General features: G+C 38.6%; 1 protein-coding gene across 1 annotated transcript in view; it reads left to right on the top strand.

The window, feature by feature from the left end:
- ablim2 (actin binding LIM protein family, member 2) overlaps positions 1–17,193 on the top strand; it is a 320,054-nt gene that overhangs the window by 142,180 nt on the left and 160,681 nt on the right. The window contains exons 5-6 of the mRNA XM_048604650.1: positions 2,842–2,968; positions 14,406–14,499. Of these exons, the coding sequence (XP_048460607.1) occupies positions 2,842–2,968; positions 14,406–14,499 (221 nt within the window). The remainder of the gene's footprint in view (positions 1–2,841; positions 2,969–14,405; positions 14,500–17,193) is intronic.

The raw sequence follows: 17,193 nt of genomic DNA, 5'->3' as shown, positions 1-17,193 counted from the left end.
TTTGCTTCAATAACTCTTAAATAGAGGAATTACTTTTGTTACTGTGCAGTCCAATGGAACCCTTACAGAAACAAACAAATTTTGAAAAAATTATACCAAAGTATCTACTACCTCATTAGCCACCTTTTCTAAAACTGTAGGATGACGTCCATCAGGATCCCAGTACCTTGCAGCCTACAGCTCTATTAGTTTGCACAGTATTTCTTCCCTGGTGAATTTAGGTTCACTAAGTTCCTTCAACTTTTGATTTATAACTATTACTTGTATGTTTGTTTTCCCTATCCTCTATAGTGAAGATAGAAAAACTTGTTAATTTCATCTGTTACGTCCTTGTTATCTACATCACTTTCTGGAGGACCAACATTCACTCTACTTACTTTCTTCCTTTTTAGATACCTTTATAATCTCTTACTATCTGTTTTTACATTTCCAGCTAACTTCCTCTCATACAGTAATTTATTTCTCCTGATTAAACTTTGACATATTTTGCCTTTCTTTATATTCTGACCACTTATCTGACTTGTTACTCATCTACGTTTTTTTCTTAGTTTGATGTTTTCTTTTACGTCATTAGTTAATCCAGATGGTGGTTGTTTTCTTTCCTTTGTACAGAAATATACTTACTCTGAGTATTCTGAAATATCTTTAAGGTAATACTGTCTCATTACACAATACCAAGTTTAATATATCCTTCTCTCTGGTTGGTTCCAGAATATGCTGCTCTAAGAAACTAACTCAAAAGCATCCTATGAACTCTTTGTTTAGGCTATTATTGCCAATCTGATTTTTCCACTTTATATGTTGATTAAAATCATTTAAGGTTATTGCTGTCCCTTGATCACAAGCTCCCAATATTTCTTGTATCCTTTGTTTTACATTGTTACTGTTAAGGTACTCATAGACCACATTCCCACTTATTCCTGTACTATTCTTCACTACCACCAAACTGGTTCTACATCCTGATCATCTGAACCAAGATCATCTCCAACTGTTGCTCAAATGCCATCCTTGATTGAAAGTGCCACCACTCCACCTTCCTCTTTTTCTTAAGTCTCGTATACCTCTCAATACTCAGAACCCAATCCTGGTCATTCTGTAGCCACATCTGTTATGACTCTCGATTATACTTATTTACTTCAATGTTATCAAATTATATACTTTGTTATGAATGCTATACTGATCTACACACAGAGTCCACAATGATTTGTTAGAGGGGAAAAGATGAAGCAACGGTGCAGGAGGAGCTCTGGTGTGTCAGATACACTCACTTGCATTGCCTTCCTCCTTGGCTTGCTGCAGCTGTTAGAGACTCTGCACAATTGAGTCTGTGCCACCATCAGCTGCAAACGCTCCTCCATAACATCACAACACCTTCATTCTTCTCTTGTACCTGGGTCAATAGATATAATGGAAATCTGTGGCTGCCTTCAATGGAATAATGTATGATTATCTTAAGAAGATCCAAAAATATATGGGAATGTCAGCAGACTTGAAGCCCAATGTAGTTGGGTGAAGTTGAAGATCCAGATAAAGAGAGTGTACAGGTAGTTCTGCTATAACACATGTTTCTTTGATGCGAATTGGCTGTAACGTGATTGATGAATAGTGGACACCATTTGGAAAATGCGAACTTTCAGCTGTACACGTATAGTGATTTTTTTCTATGGCGATTTCCCTATAACATGATTTTCTATAGCGCAAGGTCATGCAAGAACGCAACTATTGTATTATAGGAGAATTACCTGTAGGTTCAAATATTGAGAAGTTATTAAGCAAAGGTGACATTTTCTTTTTAGAGGGGAATACAGGCAAATGAGTTAGGAGCATGTGTGGGCTGTTTGGCTGTTCAAGCCTGCTCCTCTATTAGGAAAATGATGGCTGATCTGATTGTAACCTCAACTCCACATTTCCACCTACCCCTGATAATGTATTACCCTCTTGCTTGCCAAAAATCTATCAACCTTTCCCTTCAATATATTCAAAGACTTTATTTTCACAGGCTTCTGAAAAAGAGAGTTTCACTCATGATCTTTTGAGTGGAAAATGGTTATCACATTTCTGTCTAAAATGGGTAACCCCGAGTTCTATCTTTTCACCCAAAAGAAAATGACTCTCCAAATCCACCCTGTCAAGACCCCTCAAATCTTATGTGTTTCAATCATGTCATCTCATACTTTTGCAAATTCCAGTGGATACAACCCTAGTCTGTCCAAGTTTTGCTCATAAGATAACCTGTCCATTCCTGGTATTACTCTAGCAAACATCCTCTAAATAGCTTCCATTGCATTTATATCTTGCTTGAAACAAGGAGACCAATATTGTACACAGTACCCCAAATGTGGTCTCACCAGTACCCTGTGTAACTGAAGCGTAATCCCCAACTTCTGTCTTCAATTCCCTTCGCAATTGAATCAATTTTAAACACAAAAATATTTAAAGTCCGTCAACCAAGGATGAATTTGCCTTGCCTAGAAAACTCCTTTACCTAATACTTACTTGTTTAACAGCAAATAAGCTATCATTGTTTTATAATATGCCCTGGGGGCCAATATAGATACGCAATCACAACATCTCATTTGGATATTGGGTAGTTAACTATTTTTAGCAAACGAAAGATAATATTGCTAATGATAATTAGTCGGTGGAAAAGAGATAATGTGGACTGGTCCTGGTTGTGCTAGATCATGAAAGTGAAGCCAGAACTTAAACGTAGTAAAGTGCTACAGTTTCCATTCATGATTTTTGAAAATGTGTTTATATGTATAAACAACTAGATTAAGGATTCTGATATACTTTTAACAAGATATTTAATGAGCTCATCTAATCTTGCTGTTTTTGCAGAGTGTGGAGGCTGTGACCTGGAAATAAAAAATGGACAATCCTTGGTGGCTTTGGACAGGCAGTGGCACCTTGGCTGTTTTAAGTGTCATACTTGTGGGAAAGCCCTGTCTGCTGAGTACATCTGCAAGTAAGTACAGTTTGATTGAATGATGTAGGAACAATCAAAAATTAAATAAAAATCCATTTCTCTTGATGGGGCAAGGGGCAGTGGGGAATGAAAAACTGGTGGAATCAAATTGGCTACTGGCTACACGTTATGGCCATTCAATTTTCATTTCCATTTCCTTCAGAGTAAAGGCAATTGCCCAGGTAAGTGACAGGTGATCAATCATCATGTGTTCCCAGTTCTGCCAAAGTTGAAAGTTACCTCAAATTAAAACAAGAAATTGCAGATGCTGGAATTCTGAAATAAAAACAAAGTGCTGAAGAAATTTAGGAGCTATGGCAACATCTATGGAAAGAGAAAGCATTGATGTTTTGAGTCTTATTTAACTCTTTTTCAGAACTGGCTCTGAAGAACTGTAACCACTTCTGAAGAGTCATGCCAGGTTTGAAATGTTAACACCTTTATTGGTTTCCGATGCTGCCAGGCCTCTGAGTTTCTCCAGCACTTTCTATTTATATTATTGTAAGTTACTTCTGTGTCTTCAGATAGTCTGGACTTCAACAGAGTTTGCGGAATTTGCATGTGTTTCTTCCAATTCCTGCAGTAACTTGATTTAGAGAATGATGGAACCCTATAGAAACAGTGGGCAGCAACATGGACATTTTTGGCCATTTGTGGCTTTCTCCAAGAGTTCTGTTAATCTTCTGTCAATGTTGCAGCAGGAAGTCAGGTGGACCCTCCTCAAAAATTCTAGGTAAATACTGCAGAAGTTAATCTCTCAATTTATCACAAGTGAATTGAGCAATGTGTGCACAAAGACATGAAACATTTCTGATAACAGTTATTGTTACGAGGAGTTAGTCCTGCTTTACACACCATGTAGAATTTATTGAAGCTTGCTAAAGTGGGAAACAGGGTGGGTAGAGCAATTGAATTGAGACGGAGAACTTGGGTCAGCATTTCAGCAGTGAGCAAACAGAATGCTGTTTAACAGGATGGAAACAAAGAAGCAGTGCAGACTGGAAGTAGAGAGAAAGTAGTTAAACACATTGTCAAGCTCATGGTCAAGGCCTTTAAGTCAAATTTACACATCTCTAAATTGAAGGTTAAACTGTCTTGCAAATTTACTGGGATGTGTACAGCAGTCCTGTGCTTTCAGAAACCCTTCCATTGAAACCTGGAGGTTTTTGGGGACCATCTCTGTCTTAAAGTGAAAAACTTTCCCTCCCTTTCATTTGCATTGCAGTCTAAAACAGAAGAGGAAGTGAAGCAAAAGTTTGATTAAATGAAAAAGCCAATACTGATGAACTGGAGAACAGAACCTTAAAGAAGAAACGGAAGGGCCAGGGCCTTAAAGGGGATGACTCTTCAATCTCAGTCTTAAGGTCATTCACTCAAATCCATCCTTGCAGTGCATGTAGGCCATTCACTTTCTTCCTGTACTAGACACTTGACTCTCAGTGGTGCTCACAATAAATGCTGCCTGGCCAGCGATACCCTCATTCCATGAATGAATAAAGTTGCTTACCTCCACTGTGATATCCATCCAGTTTTCCTTACTCAGGTATTAGGGTTTCTTCCTTACATCAGTTGGGAACAAGACCTCTTACTGTTTCAGAACTGCCTGGAGGAGGACACACAGAAGGGTGTGGAGAATTGTGGAGTTACATTCAGCTGCATCTTTTTCTTAATGGTCTAGGTCTTGTTTTTCAAAATGCTCACTATCATTCTGAGGGTGTAGGAGATGCATTTTGCATTTGAAGTTTTTAGAATTGCATTCAGGTATGCCCATTTCAGGGCTGAGGTTTATTGCTGTGAAATTGCATTGCTCTTCATTATACTAACAATCCATTATTGTTTAGGAGGTATATAGCAGGCCTTCAGGGGCTCTCTTGTGGCATTGTGTCCTTACCCCTGGACCAAGAGGCCTGTGTTCAAGTCCCACCTGCTCTAGAGATGTGTAATAACATCTCTGAACAGCTTGATTAGAAAAGTAAGTATATAGCAGGCCAATTAGAAAAGTGTGGTGTCATCAGGCAAAGTCAACAAATGAAAAATCATGTTTTGCTAAATTCCTTGAGGAAGTAACAAGTAACATCAATGAAGGGGAACTGGTGGATGTACTCTACTCCGATTTCCAGCAAACATCTGACAAAATGCAACATCAAAGGTTACAAAGCAAAATAACAGCTCGTGATATGGGGGTAACATGTTAGCATGGATAAAGGACAGATTAGCTAATTGGAAGCTAAAGGGTGGGCATAACTAGTTGGCAGGATATGGCAAGTGGCATTCCACAGAGGATTAGTGTTGGGACCTCGGTTATTTACAATTTATATTAATGACTTGGGATGAAGGGACCAAGCATCTCATTACTAAATTTGCTGATGATACAAGGAGAAGTGGGAAAGTAATTTGTGACAAGTCCATAAAATGCCTGCAAGGTGATATAGTTAGGTTAGATGTGTGGACAAACACTTGGAACGTGGGTTATAATTTGGGGAAATGTGACATTATCTACTTTGGAAGGAAGAATGGAAAGAATAGTTTAAATTCTACAACTCTGAGGTACATGAGGATTCCGGTTTCCTGGTACATGAGCCACAGAAAGTTAGTATGCAGGTACAGCAAGTGATTAGGAAAGCACATGGAATGTTGTTGCTTATTGCAATAGGAATGGAATATAAAAGTAAAGACATATTGCTCAGTAGTATAAAGCTTTGGTGAGGTCACGTATGGAGTACTATGTACAGTCTTGGTCTCCTTATTTAAGAAAGGACATAATTGAATTAGAAACATTCAGCAAAGGTTCACCCAACTGATACCTGGAATTGAAAGACAGGGGTGAGGGGCAGGATGTTGTCTTGTGAGGAAAGATTTACAGGTTGGGCTTGTATCCATTGGAGTTTAGAAGAATGAGAGGTGATCATTTTGAAACAGATAACATAAGAAACTTGACACCGTAGAAGCTGATGTTTCTTTGTGGGAAAGGGTTTATTAGTCTGGTGAACTGTACTTCTCAGAAAATGGTGGATGTTGGTTTGTTGCAAGCTTTTAAGACCGAGGTAAAAGGATTGTTGACTAATAAGGGAGTTAGAGGTTATCGGAATAGGTAGGAATGTGAAATACAAGTCACAATCAGCTAAGTTATGAATTGTGGAGCAGGCTGCCAGGGCTGAAAGACCTTCTTCTGTTTCTAATTCTGTAAAGATCATATCTTTTTACTTTTCTGTGCTTTAATTGGAGACTGAAATGGGAAATGAGCTATTTTAAAAACTAAGCGTTGTTGAAGGTTTGCTGCACTTTTTAAAAGCAAGTAGCCTGACACTCATTGTAAGTATTATTTACAGCTTCTTGTTCAAGCAGTAGTGGAAGCCTAGTAATAGACAAGCTGGAGCCAGGGGCTCTGGGAATGAAGCTTCAGCCAGCAACAAATAGCTTATTGATCTGTGGACTAGAGGGCAATTACCAAAGACAAAGGCCTCCTGCCTGCCGACAACTGAGATTGGCTCCCAATTAGCTAAACAGCTTGTGAGTGTGAAAAACCAAAGAACTGAGAATGCTGGAAACCTGAAACAAAAGCAGAAATTGCTGAAAAATCTCTGCAGGTCAGGCAGCATCTGTGGATAGAAAGCAGATTTAATGTTGCAGGTCCAGTGGACCCTCCTTCAGCACCCTGAGTTTTTCTAGCATTTCTGATTTTGTTTGAGAATGTGAAAGTTTGAGAGAAGCAACCAGACCTGCAGGAAGAAAGTATGTCTGATCTGTAATTAAAAGAATCTCAAGTCTGATGATAACCAGTTTATTTCCCCTCAATAGTTAGTGTAAGCTGTGACTTTTTGTCAGAGACCTTTGAGTGTGAACCAATCACCTTGTGCCTCCTGCACACAAGTAAAATATCTGATGAAGGAATATTGAGAGCAAATCCTATGGATAAGAATGGCAAAACCACTTCCTCAGTCTTTCCCTTCACCCACAACATCTATTTCTTTTTGTAGCTATCTGTATGTGTGTGTGAAGGGGTGATTTTGTAAGTGGGTTAGAGTTTTATCTAGTAGGTATACGTCAATTGTTCATAATTTTTCTCTAGTAAGAATCTATTTATTTAAGAAATAGCAACTCTTGCTAAGTTTAGGAATCTGGTCTGTGCTTTCTGTCAGGCTGGATGTAAAAGACAGGTAAATTGGCGATTTGCATGCTTTTAATAAATCTTTAACTTATGTGATATCTCCAGGAATAGTGGGATTTGATTTCTAGCACACTGCCCCAGGGAGGCATAGCAACTCATGTGTTTGGATGTGTTGCTGTTAGAGAACCAGTGAAGGGTATTTAAACTATGCAAGCAGAGCTGACTGACATTTAAAAGTGGTGCCAGGACATGTCCAGCCATCAGCTGCTGTTGGAATTGCTCCATCCTCCTCCTCAACCTGTATGATTGACAGGTCCCATGTCTTCTGGGCATAATTGCATTTGGATTCATAGAATCCCTACTGTGTGGAAGCAGGCTATTCAGCCTATCAGGTCAAATTTACCAGTTTTAAGTTGGGATATAGCAGACCACATAACAGAATTCAAACTGTTTAATTTTTTTTTCCTTTATTCATTAATGGGACAAGGGCATCACTGGCTAGGCAGCATTTATTGCCCATCCCTAATTGCCTAGAAGGCAGTTCGGAGTCAACTACATTGCTGTGGGTCTGGAGTCACATATAGGCCAGACCAGGTAAGGATGGCAGTTTCTTTCCCTAAAGGTCAGATGCTTTTTTCCTGACAATGGACAATGGACATTATTAGATTCTTAATTCCAGATATGTATTGAATTCAAATTCCACCATCTGCCGTGGCGGGATTCGAACCAGGTCCCCAGAATGTTATCTGGGTTACTGGATTAACAATCCAGTGATTATAGGCCATCACTTCCCATTTAAACAGTTTTCAGAGCTGTGGTGTCTAGATTTAGGTATGTTCGATGCAGAAAAGGAAGCATGAAGATTTGCTTAGCAATCACGATCAAAGGTCAAAACAGACGAAGTATGTTGAGATAGCAAAGCACTAAAAAATCCCCCAAAGAAAAAGACCACAATAAAAACAAATTCAGACTTGGATTAAATTTCTATATTTGCCTACTAGAATTTGTGACTACCCAATGCATGGACACATGTGAGCAGATGCAGAGAAAAGATGGGGGAGCTAGCAAGCCTGATTGTTGTATTGGTGATCACATCCACCTCCATGAAAGCTTGCCAGAACAGCCTTATAGTGTCAAAGTGCTACTGAAGGTTAGCTGTAAGTACAACCTAGAGTATTGTAGGCTGTTGAACCTTACAGGTCCTAAATACAATCTCATCACCAGACACCCAAATATGCAAGGCATGGGGAAAGTGTGGTTTTCTGTATGCACCAAGGAAATGCTCTGCTTCCAATTAAATTTGCAAGATGTGGTGGCAAAGGCCATTGGCAAATGCAGTGTATTTAAAGCAAAGATTGCTATAGGTACAAAGAGCCAAGTACTGAGCCAAACTAAATGTGCATAAGGAATACTTTCAATTATAATTAGGACCATCTGGTATCCTACCAGAGGTCTTACATCTATACAAGTGATCATCAAACCAGAATTTGACAATATACATGACCAGACAAAGAATGGTGAAAACATGTTTCACGCTGTCATCACACTGTACAATTTTTTTTTAAATTTCAAATTATCTTCCTCAGCCAATCATGAATAGTCACCAGTTTTCTAAGATTGACACAGGGGCAAGTGCCAACATATTAATTATGTGATTTCTAAACAGAAGAATTCACAAACATGGGAGGGCACAATGAAATCTATGAATGTAAAGCTTTCAGCATACTATGTGTTAACCAATTCTGTGTGCAAGACCATTGGGCTGGAGTGCAAGTACAATCAGTAAGGGAGAAGCAATGGCCTACTGGTATTATCGCTGGACTCTTAATCCAAAACACCCATGTCATGTTCTGGGGGACCCAGGTTCAAATCCCATTATGGCAGTGTTCAATAAAAATTTGGAACTAAAAATCTAATGATGACAATGAATCTAATGCTGATTGTCAGGAAAAACCTATCTGGTTCACTTAATAACCTTTAGGGAGGGAAACTGCCATCCTTACCCAGTCTGGCCTACATGTGACTTCAGACCCACAGAAATGTGGTTGACCCTTAACTGCCCTCTGGGCAATTAGGGATGGGCAATAAATGCTACCGTAGCCAGCAATGCCCTCATTCTCATGAATGATACTCTACCAGATATGTCAAGTCATAAAATGCTGACATTAGTCATCGCCCATGGGATCAGTCAGACATTCAAGACACAACAGAAACTGTAGTAGATTATTCGAGAATGCAGAACTGAGTATGAAAGCAGAACAGAATACTTCACTTTTCTTTGTATTAATGGAGCTAAAATCTTACTATAAAGGCAAAATGTTGTGGCTGCTGGAAATCTGAAACAAACTCAGCAACTGTGGCAGCATCTATGGAGAATGAAGAAGTCATACCAGACTCTAAACATTAATCCTGCTTCTCTCTGTACAGATATTGCCAGACTTGCTAAGTCTCTCCAGCATTCTTTGTGCTTGTTTGATCTAAAATCTTAGTTTTCTGCTATGGAAAGAAAACTGTAAGTTCAAGGAGAAAAGGCTATTCTCTCTGCTGGGGATAAATCCAAACTTGACAATATTGGGTGACACCAAAATTGGTGGTACAATGGACAATGAAGAAGGCTATCTAAGAGTACGGTGGGATCTTGATCAACTGGGCCAGTGGGCTGAGGGATGGTAGATGGAGTTTAATTCAGATAAATGTGAGATGTTGCATTTTGGTAAGATAAACAATGGCAAGATTTGCATAGTTAATGGTAGGAGTCTAGGAAGTGTTGCCAAACAGAGAGACCAAAGGGTGCAGGTACATAGTTCCTTGGAAGTGGAGTCACAGGTAGACAGGGTGGTGAAGAAGGCATTTGGCACGCTTACCTTAATTGGTCAGAGCACTGAATACAGGAGTTGGGCGATCAATTTACGACTGTACAAGATATTGGTAAGGCCACATTTGCAGTACTGCGTACAGTTCTGGTCATCCTGGTTTGGGAAGAGTGTTATTAAACTGGAAAGTGCACAATAATGATTTATTAGGATGTTACCAAGACTGGAGGGTTTGAGTTACAAGAAGAGCTGGGACTTTTTTTTCCCTGGAGCATCAGAGGCTGAGGGTTGACCTATGATGAGAGGCACAGAAAAGATGAATAGCCAAGGTCTTTTCCGCAGGGTAGGGGAGTCCAAAACTAGAGGGCTTAGGTTTAAGGTGAGATGGGAAAGATTTAAAAGGGACCTGAGAGGCAACTTTTTCCACAGAGGGTGGTGTGTATTTGGAACGAGCTGCCAGAGGAACTGATAGAAGCAAATATAATTACAAGAAACATTTGGACAGGTACATGGATAGGAAAGGTTTAGAGTGATATGAGGCAAACAAAGGCAAATGGGACTAGTTCATTTAGGAGACCTGCTTGACATGGATGAGCTGTGCTGAAGGCTTGTTTCCTTGCTGTATGACTTTAGTATCTCCAAGATGACAAAATCTTGAGGGGATACCTTTGTTCAGTTCACAAAGGTGAATGAAGAACTAAAAAAAAATGGAAGGGAGGAAGATGAATGATGATCTTGTATCATCAATCCAGTGAAAAGATTGCCAGTTTAGAGTAAAATTTGGAGCAACTGAACACAAGACAGAACAAGCCCAGTAGGAGCAGCTACAGAAATGTTAGCACGAGGTCAAATTGATGGTCCTGCAATAACAGCTGGAGATGCTCAGCATGCACAAGGAGTTGCAAGTCATTTGTGAGACAGTGCTTTGAGAAAGAAATGATGCTGTAGTGAAAGAATTCAAGCAGGCCATAGAGGAAACCAAACAACAGGCAGCAAGTAGAAGAGGTCTGGGCTTCAAATAATGCATAAAGAAACGAAAAATTTGTAGGCACTAAGTAGTTATTAGAGCAGGTAATTAAGGAAAAAAATAAACTGGACCAAAGAAGGCTAAAGCTTTGATCGGATTAGAAGAATCCAGGATTTAGAACGAGAAGCTTCAAAATGAGTCAGAAACTACGAGGAACAAAGCAGTGAATGCTTAAAAAATGTACACCACTTGAAATACTTTGAAGAACAAAATCAATCAGTTGTTAATGCGGAACAATTCATGACTGCACTACATCAGGATAAGCAAATTTGGGAACAGCAGCTGCAGTTTATTAGGGAAGAAAATGACAGTACTTCCAAATAAAGTCACCATTACAAGATCTGGACACACCACCAAATTATCTATACATTACAGAGACTCACGGCCTCAATTGTTATTGTAAATAGTTTAAAAATTCTTTTGGAAGGAGGGAAGTTTTGTATATTTGACTTGCCTTAAATAGAATTCACCTTTAAATTGTCCACATGCTATATGTACGCAAAGCCACATCATTCCCTGGTAATTAGTCTGCACACCAGTTGGTTTGGTGGAATGTCCTTTTCCTAACCTGTAGTGTGTTTTACAGTTTTAACAGAACAAATCCACAGAATTAATCAATCCCTGACAAACAGTGGATCATTAGACCATTATCGTTGACATGACAAGACCCTTGTTCTCGTGATTAAATTATAGCCTGTGCATTTAACTTAATAATCAGTGGAGCTAACACAAAGGGGAATCAGATAACAAAGATAATTTAATATGGTGTTTGTACCAATGTTAAATACATTATATATCCCTATATTTATTTTTGCAAGCTTTAGACTTTTAAACCATAACACCTAAGAAAAAGAAGCAGTCTATGCTGTTAATTGCAGTATAGTGAGTGATTTAAGAAAGTGTTTTAAATGTTGCCTTGAAATAGAGATGATAAAGCACACTTCTCTTATTTACACATTTATAAGAAGCTGGTAAAGAATAAATTATGCAAAGACAATCATGGAAATATGAGAATAACATGTATGTTTTATGTTGGTGCTTCATTGCTGTTTGTTAATGTCTTGCAATGAATCACTTTGGAACAAAATTATGCTGGGGATAAAATTAAACTTTGGTGGGGATCTAGGTATCAATGTAAAAGCAGGTTGCATCTTACCATCAGATTCCCACTCATTGCATTACCTTAGTGACATTTGATCTTTTAATAAAATTACAGACATTATATCCAAATACTGTACATTGTGCTCAGCAATTTTATTTATATCATATAAATGGATGACTAAATTATACAATTGAATTAATTATGAGTCTTAATTGGCTGGCTGGGAATTGAACCTGAAATATCCGTTATGCTGAAGCTTTTGTCTCTCACACAGAAGCATCCTTAGATTACTATATGTGACATGTATCCAAAAGCCAAGTGAAAGGCTGTTTATTTTGCAGTTTAGGTTTAGTTGATTTGATGGATTTTTTTGGATAGTCAATAAAGTGCTTTCTTTCACACAATGGACAGGAAACTAATTAGAAACAGAGTGGCTGTCACATGCTGAAAGGTTAATGAGACTTAATCAGTGTTCAATGAAGTGACAGGTTATGATCTAATTTGAATACTTCCCTGAGATAATGCTCAAAGTGACATTTCTTGTGAGAATGAGCAAGTTGAGTGTGAGAGAGGGTAAATTAATATTTGTGACAGAAGCTTCCCCCCACCACCCAGCCAACCCCATTTAACATCCAGGATTGCAGCTTTCAATCCTCCAGACAGATTTGGGGAAAGGTTGGGGAAGCACTGCTTCAAATCTTTAAACTTTCCAGGTTTAGCAACTGAGCCTGAGATTGTAAGTGTTATTAAGGTAGGCATTATTGCTGTCTGCATTTTTAGAACATGAAGGAACTTTGATCATTTTATGTACATATTGTACAATAATGTTTCACCTGAATGTTGCAATTGCATATGCAAATACTGCGGCGTTCTACCCATTAGAAGCTTTCCCCCTCTGTTGAATGTGATAGAAAGCAAACTGAGCCGTGAGCAAGATGCAAAACAGAATCCCTAGATTCAGCTATAAGGGTGGAAGTGATGTATTTAGTGCTTTAAGTCAAATTGTGCTACATTCAATATTGGCTGAAAGTAAAGACAGCAATCCATCATGTTTTTATCTGAATCATTTGCTGTTTCCTTTCCCATTAAATGCTTATTGGATTTGAGCAAATAAGTTGAGGATAGTTTTAAGTTTAATGAGAGATATCTGCTAAAATTAAGTAGTAGCTCTGGGTGTATCTTTTTAAAAAAAATATGTAAACTCTGTATAATCTTTGTCAGTATTCAAATATAAAATATCTAGAGATAGTGATCTTGGAGAGCATTCCAGTTCTACAACTCCATGTAAGGGACTAAGCAAGTAAATCCATCGTGGTTATGAACCATTTAAACTGTAGTCATTTAGCTGTTAATGCACACTTGTGCACTAATATTTAGTTTTACAGATTCACTGCTGGGCGTATATTCTATGGAATTTAGATTGTTGGGGGTGATTTAATCAAAGGTTTTAAAATCATTAGAGAACAGAGAAGGTTGAGAGAGAGAATCTACTAATGTTTGAGAAACATAGAACTAAGGGGCACAATGTAAATTAGAGCCAGATCAAGTCAAAGGAAGAAACAATTATGTCTTCAAAGGACATTAAAAGGTTGGAATTTGCTTTCACCAATGACAGTTGATGTTAGATTACTGATTAATTTTAAAACTGAGATTAATATAATTTTGCTAAACAAAATTGAGAGATAATGAGCAAAGGTTAGTATGTGAATTAACCATTACCTCAATAAATTGCAGTGGTACAAGCTTGTTGGGTCACATGGCCTTCTCCCCCATCTATGTTCCTGCAATTCCTTTCTCCATATCTGATACATAGCTTTAATGCTTGCACTTTAACTGCTAGTTTTGCCAGTTTTAACAAGTCGTCAAGTGGTAGAGCTAGTGATTAGATGCCATGTAAGGTCGATACTTCTGCTTGCCCGCACTTTGAACATGAAGTACGATTTGCCATGCCAATTTGGCAGTTTTCTATTTCAAAGATCATTCAGAAAAATGTTGGTTTATGAGCTGGTCAGTAAAATACATTTATTTGTTGCAATAAGATCTCCACCCTCCAATTGTCGATCTTAAGTAATCTTTTTTCAGACAGCAACTTCCATTTGATTACTACCTTTTATTATTGTAAACATCGCAGAGGAGAAATGAATGACTGACTGGCAATGGTCTGGAATAGAGGGTTGGAGAAATTGTACCACATCAAATGATACGCTATAGCTATTGAGGAATTCTTCAACTTTTTGCACAGTTACTGCAAATGCCATAATCACAGCTGAAAAGTCTCAGCAATTATCAGCATTTTTGATTGAAAGTTATACTGTAGTATTGGGCCCATTTTTAAACAGCATGGTAATGTCATAAGTTATGTATTAATATGTGTCTCACTCATACAGGGATGGGGCTCCTTTCTGTGAGGCTGATTACCATTCTCAGTTTGGCATCAAATGTGAGCGCTGCATGAAATTCATTACTGGAAGAGTACTGGAGGTAAGAATTTATACGGTGCTTTTTAAACATTTTGTCACCCTTCTACTTTTCCTTCTCAACTTTTTATCTCTTCTTTACTCTTCTTACTGTACCAGCTTGGGTTTACCCTATTGATGCACCCAGTTTTGGTGGTTTTCAGGTGTACATCTTATGAATGGGAGGCATTGAGCTGCCATTCTTCCTGTGCAAATTGTGTTCTCCATTCTTTACTCAGTATGATGTTCATGGAAGTATATGCTTCTCAAATATGGTGATAAATAGAAATAAAATTTAATTAGTTGCAGTGTTGAATGTTGATCACCCTCTTAATAAATTAAAGCCTAAGGGTATTCAAATTCACTCTCTGCTTGTTTCATTTATGGGGATAACTTCTCATTGTACCTGGCCCCTTTTACCTCAAACGCACTACTTGCTTCTGTTTGCCTTTAATAATTTTAAATGATTAGACCAGATCTCTTTTTAGTATAAATGTTGCCAGGAAGTTCACACTCAGCGTTGAGTTTGATCTCATACATCAATTATCTTAGTATAGAATTATCCTTGTCACCTTTCTTTGCACCTTCTTATGAGCTGCAGTATCCTCCTTGAAGTGGTTAGTGATCGCATTCCATTCACCTGGCTCCTGAGCTTTCCTGGAGGGTGTCCTTTAGTATAGAGAGCACTCTGATTTCTCTCCACAGATGATGCCAGATCTGCTGAGCTTCTCCAGCAATTTCTGTTTTCGTTTCTGATTTCCAGCATCCACAGTTCTTTTGGTTTTTATTTAACGCAGCCACAGAGTCTGGACTTCCATTCAGATACAACAGAACTGGGAAGGGCTTTTGCTGGATGCATATAGGAGGATAAGGCTATCAGGTGCAAACAAAAAAAGAGAAGATAAAACCTTGAAGTATTCCAGGCTTCAGTTTAGCACTTACCAAAGGATTCAATTAGGCATCAATATCACTCTGCATCTTAGTGCTCTGAAACCTCTCACCTTTTGGATAACATGCTTCTTTTTGTTCTTCCTACTAAAATGGACAGTTTCATTTTTGGCGATATACTTCATTTGCTAGATCTTTGCCCATTCATATAACTTCCTATATCTCATTGTAACTTTCTTATGTCATTTATGCAAATTACTTTTCTTCTTATCTTTGTGTCTGGCTGCTCCAATTCAGTTTCTACTCAATGGTAACCTGAGGGAGATTGATAGTGAGGGATTTTGTGATGGTGATGCCATTGAATATCACATTGAGGTGGTTAGATTCTCTCTTAATGGAGATGGTCATTGCCTGGCACTTGTGTTTCATAAATGTTGCTCGTCACTAAACAGTCTGGATGTTGTCCAGGTATTGTTGCATATGAACATGAGCTGTTTTAATATCTGAGTGACAAATACTGCTGAACATTGTGCAATCATCAGCCAATATTCCCACATCTGACATTGTGATGGAAGGAAGGTCATTGGTGAAGCAGGGAACATGGTCGGGCCAAGGACACTACTCTGAGGAATACCCATAGTGAAGTCCTGTGACTGAGAGGATTAAACTCCAGCAATAACAGCCATCTTTCTTTGTGTCAGGAATGACTCCAGCAGAGAGTTTTCTTTCTGATTCCCATTGGCTACATTCAATTTTGCATGGACTCCTTGATTCCATACTTGGTCTCCTTTGCCATGATGTCAAGGATAAAGGGAAGGGCAAGAGGTTTAGAGTATTTGAGGAAAAGTCTTTTTACCCAGAGGGTGGTGGGAATCTGGAATGCACTGCCTGGCAGGGCAGTAGAGACAGGAAACGTCACCAACTTTTAAAAAGTATGTGGATTACCACTTGGAATGTTGTAATATTCAAGGCTATGGGTCAAGTTCTGGAAAGTAGATAGGTCAGTGCAGACTCAGTGATCCAAAGGGCCTCTTCTGTGCTTTATGACTCTCTGACAGTCACTCTCGCCTCACCTCTGGAGTTCAGCTCTTTTATCCAAGTTTGGACCAAGACTGTAATAAAGTCATCAGTATATTGGTCCTGTCAAAACTCAAACAGAGCTTCAGAGAGCAGATTATTATCATTTGATAGTACTGCTGATGACACCATCCATCACTTTGCTGACCATCAAGAGTAGACTGGCAAGACTGTAATTGGTTGAATTGAACTTGTCCTGCTTTAAGCAAATAAATAGCTGGTCAGTTTTCCATATTGTCTGGCAGTGCCAGTGTTGTAGCTGTCTGGGAAAGCTTGCCTGGGTGGGGGAACATGGGTCTTGAGTACAGTTACTAACCTTTGCAGTATCCAGTGCCTTCATCTATTCCTGGATATCATTTGGAGTGAAGCAAATTGTCTGCAAATTGGCATCTGTGACTTTGAGAGCTGGGAGCAGTGGAGGAGTTTCAGATGTTTTATTCATTTTCAGGGAAGATCGATGTGAATGCATCAACCTTGTCTTTTTGAGATATTTGTGGAGCTACGTCTTCCTGTTAATTGTTTCATTGCTCTCTACCATTCACAGTTGAATGTGGCAAGCCTGCAGAACTTGAATCTGATTCATTGGCTGTGGGAATGCTTAGTTCTGTCCATTGCATGTTGTTTCTGGTTTCCATACTCACCTCAGGATATGAAATAAATGCAGTAGCAATAAAACAAATGTGTAAACTTGTGACAATAGATTTGACATTTTAAACTATTAAGCAATTGAGATACATACACTCACTGTCAGAAA

This window comes from Rhincodon typus, chromosome 1 (assembly GCF_021869965.1).
Source record: "Rhincodon typus isolate 14 chromosome 1, sRhiTyp1.1, whole genome shotgun sequence".
Taxonomy (NCBI): domain Eukaryota; kingdom Metazoa; phylum Chordata; class Chondrichthyes; order Orectolobiformes; family Rhincodontidae; genus Rhincodon; species Rhincodon typus.
The sequence above is the reverse complement of the archived record's forward strand: the minus strand, read 5'-3'. Positions and strand labels throughout refer to the sequence as shown.